This window comes from Papio anubis, chromosome 12, assembly GCF_008728515.1.
Source record: "Papio anubis isolate 15944 chromosome 12, Panubis1.0, whole genome shotgun sequence".
Lineage (NCBI taxonomy): Eukaryota > Metazoa > Chordata > Mammalia > Primates > Cercopithecidae > Papio > Papio anubis.
The window spans coordinates 8545063-8556038 of record NC_044987.1 but is presented as its reverse complement, the minus strand read 5'-3'; the positions used below and the strand labels follow the sequence as shown (position 1 = coordinate 8556038).

Genomic DNA, 10976 nt, shown 5'->3' with positions numbered 1-10976 from the left:
AATGGCAAAAACTGTCCCATTAGATCTGTCTCAAAACCTAAACTCAAATCACTGGCAAAAATAATGTGTGGCTGACTTAAACGATGTAACTCTTTTTTTTTTTTGTTTTTGAGACGGAGTCTTGCTCTGTCGCCAGGCTGGCGTGCAGTGGTGCTATCTGGGCTCACTGCAACACTCCGCCTCCCGCGTTCAAGCGATTCTCCCGCCTCCGCCTCTGCGAGGCTGGGACTACAGGGGCCGGCCACCACGCCCGGGTAATTTTTAAATTTTTGTATTTTTAGTAGAGACAGGGTTTCACCATGTTGGCCAGGATGGTCTCGCTATCTTAACCTCGTGATCCGCCCACCTCGACCTTTCAAGGGGCTGAGATTACAGGCGTGAACCACCACGCCCGGCCGTAAGCACCAACTCTTGACAAAATTTAGATCTGTTAAATAACACCAGCGAAAAACGGGCTAACCAGAAACAATGGTCACTAAAGAAACCCTCAACAGCAGAAGTTACAAGTAATAATTTCATACAGCAAAAAAAAAGAGAAACGAAACCCTGGGAGACGAATCATACTGCAAATCATAACCCCGGGTAGCGGGGCAGAAATACAGGCCAACCAGAGAGAGAGGCAGGGGATGCCTCCAGCCCGGAAATAAGTGGGTGATGGAAATGGTTCTTCTGGCCCTATTCGTTTACCTTTCTTGTCAGCGGAAAAGTGCTGAGTCTACAAAGTAAAAAACTGAGCACGACGAAAATTTCTGCAAAGTAATTAAAATGGAAGAAAAATGGAAATGACCTAAATACTCGGTATAAAAAATCGACCAAGGAATAAAATGGGTTCACGGATTTGCGTCAGAAACGTTGCTTCCCTTATAATTGGTCAACGTCGGTGAAACCATGATTAAAATGTCAGTATTCAAACAAGGCCTCCAACACTCCCGTGGCCCAAGGGGGTCTTCGGCTCCCACCCTGGGGCGCGGGCCTGGGGGTCCCTCTTCACTGCGCAGCCACCTCTAGCCCGCCGCTTTCGGGACTCTCAACCTTCTTTTCCCTTCCCTGAGGGCCGGCCAGCACCACAACGGGGCCAAAGGCAGTAACTTGGTTGAAAGGCGCGCCCTGGGACAGGTCAGCGGGCTCCGCTTTGCGCCGCACGCAGCCCACAGGAACGGGCGCCAGAGCAGCGTACGCCGGGAGTTAGCAGCCCAGCCAGGCCGCTAGGCTCGGGCGAGGGGCGGGGCCGGCGCAGGGCGCGCAGGCGCACGGCGCCTTCCGGGCAGCATGGCGGACGCAGCCCCTCACCTCGGCAAGAGAAAGCGTGAATTGGCCGTGGAGGAGGCCCACGCCGCCAGCACAGAAGAAAAGGAGGCAGGAGTTGGAAATGGTACCTGTGCTCCTGTCCGCTTACCATTCTCGGGCTTCAGAGTGCAGAAAGTGCTGAGGGAGTCTGCGCGGGACAAAATCATTTTCCTACACGGGAAGGTACCAGGAGGCAACCCTGAGGCGGGATGCGGGAAGCGGTGAACCAATCATCGCCTCGGAGGCGGATTTTTTTTTTCGGATCTCGGCCGGAAAATACCAATCATTATCACCCGGGGGAGGTGGGAGTGCGCCACTAGAATGCATAGAGGGGCGGTAAAAGGCGGCAAGATTGCCCTTGAAATTAAGACAATGAACACGTCTAGCTCTAATTTTTCTAATGTCTCTTTCACTAGAAATATCTACTAGGAGAGTGTATTGTAGATTAAAGATCACATGTTACATTCCCCAAGCCGTTCATCATCCATTTATGTGTATAGGGACTAGGAACCCAGTAAATGTTAGATGTCTTGCTCATCCCTGTTGCTGGAAACATGTCCCTCAGTCCATGAGACTGTAGGAGATGTGATCTCTGCCTTACACGACTTCGGCCCTAACAGGAGAACAACAGAGAACAATATATTATAATTGTTAATTGAGTTCTACACACGCGCTTTCAAGCATGCCAGACACTAACCTCGGTCCTGAGGATGTGGAGATGAAAGTTACCATCCCTGATCTTCAGGACTACGGAATATTTCTGGCGAGACAGATACAACTTGCTCCAATACCAGCGTGCTCAGCAGTCTGGCAGGGGCTGAGGAGAGATGGAGACCATTCCAGGAACTAGTGAGGAGGCCTAGCCAGGGCAGGTATGGGGGTTCCCCAGAACTACTAGCAGGAACTCTCACCTTTGGGAGGATCAGGGAACCTTGGCCTAGGCTTCCATGCGTCTGTATTTGGTTTTTTGTTGTTGTTGTTGTTGTTTTTATTTATTTATTTTGAGACGGAGTCTCTTCTCTCTGTCGCCCAGGCTAGAGAGCAGTGGTGTGATCACTGCAACCTCCATCTCCCGAGTTCAAACGATTCTCCCTGCCTCAGCCTCCCGAGTAGATGGGATTACAGGCGCCCGCCACCATGCCCAGCTAATTTTTGTATTTTTAGTAGCGACGGGGTTTCCCCATGTTGGCCAGGCTGGTCTCGAACTCCTGACCTCAGGTGATCCGCCTGCCTCTGCCTCCCAAAGTGCTGGGATTATAGGCGTGAGCCACCGCGCCCAGCCTTATTTTTTATTTATTTATTTTTTGTATGAGGCTCTGTCTGGTTTTCTCAGCCCAGCTGTCCTCAGTGTGCAGCACCTGTTGAAGGTGTTAGCCATGAGAGCTTTCGAGCTAGGAGTCACTTGGGAGACCCAGGTTCTAGTTTCTGTTTCAGTGCTGACTGTTCGTGTGACTTTGGGCAAGTCACTCAAGATCTGTTTTTCATCTTTTCTTCTGAAATGGGGAGAACTTGACAGAAGTCTTGTAAGCCTAAAATGGAAGACAACTGAGAAGCCTTGTATTCTGGGGAAGAAAGGTGTGAGAGCTGCCACAAGGATTTGTGTGGAGATGCCTTCTCTGTCTGGGCACGGTGGCTCACGCCTGTAATCCCAGCACTTTGGGAGGCCGAGGCAGGCGGATCATTTGAGGTCGGGGGTTCAAGACCAGCCTGGCCAACATGATGAAACCCTGTCTCTACTAAAAATACAAAAATTAGCCAGGTGTGGTGACATGTGCTTGTAATCCCAGCTACTTGGGAGGCTGTGGCAGGAGAATTGCTTGAACCCGGGAGGTGGAGGTTGCAGTGAGCCGAGATTGCGCCATTGCACTCCAGCCTGGGTGACAGAGCAAGACTCCATCTCAAAAAAAAAGAGAGATGCCTTCTCTGAGAAAAGAAATGTGAATGCCATTGGCTAGACTTCCCAGAAGGAAAACTTCAGGGAAGGAAATCCCAAGTACTTTCAAAGTTGATTTCAAAGGCCCTGGGAGCTTCTGTCTCTGCTCTCCACAGTCTCATTGTGGTTCTGCCCTTGAGCCCACTGATGATGCCTCTACCCACAGGTGAATGAGTCCTCTGGGGATGGGGATGGAGAGGATGCCGTTGTGATCCTGGAGAAGACACCATTTCAGGTGGAACAGGTGGCTCAGCTCCTGACAGGCAGCCCTGAGCTCCAGTTGCAGTTCTCCAACGATATCTACAGCACCTATCACTTGTTCCCTCCAAGACAACTGAGTGGTGAGCAAGAGGTGGCCAAGGTGGCTGTATGGAGGGAGAATGGGATGGTGGGAAATTAGGTGGTATAGTGACCAGACTTTCTATTTGCATATTCTAGTACAATAGAGAGATTTCCTCCCTAGTGGACATTTGGCCATAGGTGAAGACATTTTTGGTTGTCAGAATGGGGGGTGGTGGTGGGGTGTTACTTCTGGCATCTAGTGGGTGGAGACCAAGAATGCTGCTAAACACCTTACAATATACAGGACAGGCTCCCACAGCAAAGTAATGTCAATAGTGCTGAAACTCAGAAACCTGGCCAGGCGCGGTGGCCTTTGCCTGTAATCCCAGCACTTTGGGAGGCCAAGGCAGGCAGATCACCTGAGGTCAGGAGTTCAAGACCAGACTCTTAGCCAACATGGTGAAACCTCATCTCTACTAAAAATACAAAATTTAGCCAGGGTGGTGGTGCTCATCTGTAATCCCAGCTACTTGGGAGGCTGAGGTGGGAGACTCGCTTGAACCCAGGAGGCAGAGGTTGCAGTGAGCCGAGATTGCGCCACTGCACTCCAGCCTGGGTGACAGAGCAAAACCCTGTCTCAAAAAAAAAAAAAAAAAGAGAAACCTTGTTCTAGTGTAGTATGTTTTAGGGAGAGAGTGTGATTCATGGGACAGAATAATAGATTTTTTTTCTTTTTTTTAAATGGAGTCTTGCTCTGTCACCCAGGCTGGAGTGCAATGGCGTGATCTCAGCTCACTGCAACCTCCGCCTCACAGGTTCAAGCAATTCTCCTGCCTTGGCCTCCCAAGTAGCTGGGATTACAGGCGCCTGCCACCACACCCGGCTAATTTTTGTGTTTTTAGTAGAGACGGGGGTTTTCATCATGGCCAGTCTGGTCTTGAACTTCTGACCTTGTGATCCACCCATCTTGGCCTCCCAAAGTGCTGGGATTACAGGTGTGAGCCACCGTGCCTGGCCAGAATAATAGATTAATCTACTAATTGAATGATAAAAATTGTCAACACTTGGCCGGGCGCGGTGGCTCAAGCCTATAATCCCAGCACTTTGGGAGGCCGAGACGGGCCGATCACGAGGTCAGGAGATCGAGACCATCCTGGCTAACACGGTGAAACCCCGTCTCTACTAAAAAATACAAAAAACTAGCTGGGCGAGGTGGCAGGCGCCTGTAGTCCCAGCTACTCGGGAGGCTGAGGCAGGAGAATGGCGTGAACCTGGGAGGCGGAGCTTGCAGTGAGCTGAGATTGCACCACTGCACTGCAGCCTGGGCGACAGAGCGAGACTCCATCTCAAAAAAAAAAAAAAAAAAAAAAATTGTCAACACTTAGGAAATCCTTACTATTGTGCCAGTCAGCATTCCAAGTAATCTACATGTATTAATGCAGTTAATCCTCAAAACAGCCCTCTTGTGAGAGGACTTTACAAGTCAGGAAACTGGCTTTTGAAAGGTTAAATAACTTGTCCAAAGTCACACAGCCAGTAGGTGGCAGGAAAGCTAAGGCTTTTCAGTAGACTGGGGTCTTGCTCACCATACTCATTCTGTGGGCCGGCCAGCGTGTCAGGTGCTGCAAAAATCAGTCACTTCCCTGAAGGAACCTACTTTCTGGTGGGAGAGACAACTAGTGTGATCAAGGGGGATGGAGAGAAGAGCAGGAATTCATGGGTTAAAAGGCAGAGATTTGTTTTTCATTGCAAACATTTCTTAATTTATTAAAAAGAATATTCCATGCCAAAAGCCAGGTGTGACATGGGCATTTTTTCTCAAGATGGTTAGATTTTGTAGGCAGCTTTGTTAGAAACATGAGGGAGACTGGTTGACCTTAAAGATTCCTTCCAACCAGCAAATTCTGGAATCTGTTTTACAGCACATGGTGACTTTGTCATATCCTTCTGTCTCTTTGTTTGCCCTCCAGCATTTAATAGCAGTCTGGCTTTACAGATATCCTGCCCCACAGTCTTTTGTTAGATATTCTTTTCTGCCCTCCATGAATGGGTGCTATTATTGTCCTTTGGAAATATATGTGAACACTTGATGGTGAGACAAGCAAACCTTTCATGACTTAATGCAAAACAGCCTTGTCTTCCATTGAGCAAAAGCCAGATTAATTGGTACAAGTTGATGGAAATGGACAGCTGTATTTACTTTCTCAGGCATTGACATTTAAGCAAATGTATTCCTCAGCACAGGGCGGCAGAAGCATGACAGAAGGCACTGTGGCCAAACACAACTTGGGGTGGCCCCCACATTACAGGGTCTGAGGCTGTTATTTTACTGCCACACCCTTTCCCTCACCTTCCGAAATCCCTCTACCTACCTTCCCCACCCTTGGCCAAAATTCAGAAGGTTCTGCCCCACAGATGTACCCTGTGGAATTCACAGGCTCTCCTTTTTATTTTCCCAGTTCTTCTGTGGCACTGCACACAAGTGGAGGTAGTCCCTGCCCGCTCCTTCTGTTTCTATTGTCTTTTCCAAGATAAGCACTGAAAGAGGCAGTGCGTTATTGGCCCACCACAAGTCCTTGTTCCCACTCAGAACCCCAGGTGTCTCCATAACCGTTTCCCCAGGGCCACCCCCACCCACCTGGGAGCCTCAGATGTTAGTTCACTTTTTCCTGCCTTCTTTTTTTTTTTTTGAGATGGAGTTTCACTCTTGTTGCTCAGGCTGGAGTACAATGGCGCGTTCTCGGCTCACTGCAACCTTCGCCTCCCAGGTTCAAGTGATTCTCCTACCTCAGCCTCCTGAGTAGCTGGAATTTACAGGTGCACGCCACCATGCCCAGCTAATTTTTGTATTTTTAGTAGAGATGGGATTTCACCATGTTGGCCAGGCTGGTCACGAACTCCTGACCTCAGGTGATCCAAAGTGCTGGGATTACAGGTGTGAGCCACTGCCCCTGGCCTTCCTGCCTTCTTGGCATATAAGTCATCCCTCAGTATCCACTGGGGATTGATTCCAGGACCCTCCTCAGATACTAAAATCTATGGATGCTCAAGTCCCTGATATAAAATGGTGTAGTATTTGCATGTACCCTAAGCACATCCTCCCATATACTTTAAATCATCTCTGGGTTACTTAACTACCTGCTACAATGTAAATGCTATGTAAATAGTTGTTATACCATGTTTTTTAGGTAATAATGACAAGAAAAGTCTGTACATGTTCAGTATAGACGCAATGTCCTTCTTTTTTAAAGTATTTGTAATCTTCATTTGATTGAATCCGCAGATATGGAACCCACAATACAGAGGGCCGACTGTACATGTGGTGCCTTGCACTCCTGCTTTTCCTACCAAAACTGGGGATGGGGATTTGGAAGTCACAGCGGTTTGCTTCAGGGCCCAGTTGCTCCCTTGTTTAGCTGCATGCCTTTTCCCTGGGTGATATTCAAGGTCAGGGTTGGCAAACTTTTTCTGTCGAAAACCAGAGTGACTATTTTAGGCCTTGTGAGGCACAAATGGTCTCCCCAACTCCTTCTTCTGCCTTTTCCGCCTTCTCCTTCCTTCTTCTTTTTCTCAACCCCTGTGAAAATGAAAATATCACTCTTGGTTTGCCGATTGTACAAATAGAGGCCCAGCTGGCCATCGTTTGTTAACCTCTGTTCCAGATTTTTACCACTCAAAGTGTGGTTTGTGAACCAGCAGTATTGGCACCACCTGGGAGGCTGGTAGAAACAGAATTTCCGCTCTGTTTCAGAGTACAGAGTCATTGGAGTCTGCGTTTTAGCACAACTCCCTGGTGAGCCATAAGCACGTAAAACTTTGAGAGGCACTAGTCTTTTAAAAAACACCATCTGTGTGCCTCCGCCGCCCACCTTTATTTCCCCATCCCTGACCTCTCTAAGAACTCCAGGCTCGTATTGAAATAAACCTCTCCTTGATATCTCCATTTGGAGGTCTCATAGTTGCAATTCACGAATCCGATGCACTAATGTACTTAAAAGCACTGAGCACGTATTAAGTAGTAGCTGCTATTATTAGTCTCATGTGCCAGGCCCTATGCCGCGCACCGTAGCTTCAGAGATGAGTAAGATACCATCCTTGTCCTCACAGTCTTGTTTGGGGTCGGGGGTGGAGACACAGTGGTGAAAAGCAGAGAGTTTGGTCACTGCCTGGATATAAGGAGTGAGGTCCTTGAAGGTTGGAGCCATGTCACCCGTATTAGGTGCTTTCAATAAGTGAAGAATGAACCCACAGACTGACCTGTGTAGATTTTTTTTTCCTGTGGGCTGGGCATTCCACAGCCACAAGGTGGCAGCATTGCCAAAATAGTCCTGTGGCCACTCCAGCTGTCCCCTCTGTGGGAAGGCCAGCTAAGTCAGCGCCTGGGACCTCCCTCTCCAGTCCCAGCCTTGGAGTCAATCAACGCTGCGCACCCCAAGGGCCCTGAATGTGCAGTCCTGCAGCCTCAGCCCTCTGCCCCCCTGCATGGTTGCTCCTTTGAGTTTTTCTGCTAAGTCTTTGGCTGCTTCTCTAGATCTCCTTTCTAGAATACTGTTTGCCTAGGGGAGCCCCCACCCCTCATTTCTGAGCTGGCCACAGTGGAAATCATGGGCTCAACTGGTTTTTTTCTGGTATTTCTCTGGTCACTGGCAGCTTTCTTTTTCTCTTCAAGTCTGGAGGTTTTGCAGTCTCCTCATTCATTTATCCCCTCCACGTTCTCAGCTCCTGTGAGCCACTCATCCTGCCAGCTGCAATGTCTGTTCCAGTGACATAACGGAGAGAGCACAGGCTTTAGGAGTTAGTCATGCTGGGGCACTCATGCTTTCGCATGGTGTGCACTGGGGCAGCAACGTGCTGTTTCTGAGTTTTAGCACAGCGCCAGTGCTGAGAACAAGCCTCACGTCAGACAGACCTGGGTGTGAATCCTGCCTTTGCCATTTGCTAACCATGAGGACCTGGGACATTTCTTTATTCACCTAACACATGTGAAGTGTCTGCTATGTGCCAGCTCCTCTAGTAGAAGCGAGGCCTGTGTTGGTGAAGATAAGCAATGTCTCCCTGTCTCTGCAGTTCTAGTGGGGAAGGCAGACAGCAAACCAGGAAGCAGATGTCTGAGTGGCCATGAGCAGGAGAGAGCCTACTCAAACCAGGGCTCTAGGAGGGCTCTCTGCAGTGGAGATGACGCCCAGGCTGAGACCTGAAGGATGGGAAGAAAGCCAGCCGTGCAAAGAGGGGAGAACACTCTGGGCTGAGGAACAGCACGTGTTCTGGGGAAGGAAAGAAGAACAGAAATGAGGCTGTTATGTCAGGAGTGATGGGGTGGGATGGTGGCAGTGGTGTGTACTACAGATGAAGTTGGAGAAGTAGCTTCAGTTATTTTCTCTGTTCAATTAGGTTAGAAACTGAACTTACCTCAGTAGGACAGTTACGAAACAGGTAAGGAAGTTTTCACAACGCTCTTTAGCCACCACCCGCAGGGAGAGATACGTTTCACTTTATGGTCTATTACACATGGACTAACAGACATGAACAGAAGTGAAACTTTATTTATTTATTTAGTTTGTTCGTTTGTTTTTGAAAGGAGTTTCGCTCTTGTCATCCAGGCTAGAGTGAAATGGCGCAATCTTGGCTCACTGCAACCTCCGCCTCCCGGGTTCGAGTGATTCTCCAGCCTCAGCCTCCCGAGTAGCTGGGATTATAGACAACTGCCACCACGCCCGGCTAATTTTTGTATTTTTAGTGGAGACGGGGTTTTACCATGTTGGCCAGGCTGGTCTCGAACTCCTGCCACCTCAGGTGATCCGCCTGCCTCGGCCTCCCAAAGTGCTGGGATTTCAGGTGTGAGCCACTGCACCTGGCCAGAAGTGAAACTTTAAACAATACTTACCCATCCACTATGACATACTGTCTAGTATTTTCTATCTAGTTTCAGTCTTACTGGTTTCCTTTTTTATTTTTTAATTTTTACAATTATTCATTTATTTTTGAGGCAGAATCTCTCTCTCTCTTGCCCAGGCTGGAGTGCAGTGGTGTGATCTCAGCTCACTGCAACCTCCGCCTCCTGGGTTCAAGCCATTCTCCTGCCTCATCCTCCTGAGTAGCTGGGACTACAGGCACCCGCCACCACGCCCAGCTATTTTTTTTGTATTTTTAATAGAGACGGGGTTTCACCACATTGGCCAGGCTAGTCTCAAACTCCTGATCTCAGGTGATCCGCCTGCTTTGGCCACTCAGAGTGCTGGGATTACAGGAGTGAGCCACCACACCCAGCTGGTTTCCTTTTTTAAAATGCTGGTCTTAATCCCCTAAATTGCCTTCATGGCCACTGTCCTGGATTGGGACCCATTAAGAGAAGGCGTATAGAGCATGTGGCACAGTAGCTGCATATGGTTTGCATCCAATCAGTGTAATTATGGTGTTGCCTATAATTTTTTTCTAACTGTCCATTTATGTGAGCTTTAAATGGAATAATATATATAAGATGGAAAAGTGACTGGCTTTGCCCATGGGTAGGTTTCCTTTCTTGTTCCTGTTGCTGTGTGGCACATGTCTGGAGCCAGTGGCCTGAAGGCTGGCATCTGAGAGCTTCCTCTGACCCTCTAGGCGGGGCAGGGCCTGCATCTCGTTTCTATCATAGCTGTCACCCTGCCGCCTGTCAATGGAGCTCTTTCATTGCGGTCTGTTCTCTTTTACCTGGGGAGATAGCAGGGAGAGGGGTGTGACTCAGAAATCCCGGCTACCTCTTAAAAGGCCAATTGTTTCCCCTTGTAAACCAGGAGGTAGAATCTCAAGTTCAGAAGAGGAGACAGGCATTTGTGAGTGAGGCCAGGGCGGGGAGCAGAGGGATGGGATCCTGGGAATCATGTCTCTGGTTGCAGAGAACTCCCGGTACTGTAGCCACAGGCCAGGGTTTTCCGCCCTGTGCTATTTGCAGAGGCAAAACCCAGACCTCCTGAGGGAGGGGTGAGGACTTGTTTGGAAGGAGCATTTTAAAAGACAGGCCATTCTCCAAAGAGTTTGCTTGGTAGCATTGTTAATGATAGAACAAACTAGAAACAACAGTAGAGTAGGTAGATAAACCGAGGTATAGCCCTACAGTGCCTCTCTATAGTAGCGAAAATGAACTACAGCTGCCTGTACCAATGAAGGATAAATCTCACCATGTAGGGCAAGAAAAGCAAGACACAGAATACACATGGTGTGATTCAAATGGTACGAAGTTGAAAGACAAGCAGAACTGAACAATATACTGCTTAGGGATGCATACACGTGTAATAAGACTATGAGGACAAAAAGGAAACGATTAACCCCCTAGTCAGGGAGGTGATTATCCCTGGTCGGGGTGGGGCAGGACAGAGAGGATGTTAAAATTTCTGGTTATTTTCTGTTTCTTGGATTGTGTGTTCTGAGCATATGTATTCTTTTTATTTTACTTAGGTCTTTAAGTGGTACATATTTTATATACACACACACCCAT

At 48.6% G+C, this 10976-nt stretch overlaps 1 protein-coding gene across 1 annotated transcript in view; it reads left to right on the top strand.

Annotated features, from left to right (window-relative positions):
• Positions 1 to 375: 375 nt before the first annotated feature.
• Positions 376 to 10976, top strand: part of LOC116268623 (m7GpppX diphosphatase-like) — a 39824-nt gene continuing 29223 nt past the window's right edge. Inside the window, 2 exon segments of the mRNA XM_031653885.1 lie at positions 376 to 1470; positions 3387 to 3561. Of these exon segments, the coding sequence (XP_031509745.1) occupies positions 1270 to 1470; positions 3387 to 3561 (376 nt within the window). The 5' untranslated portion in view covers positions 376 to 1269.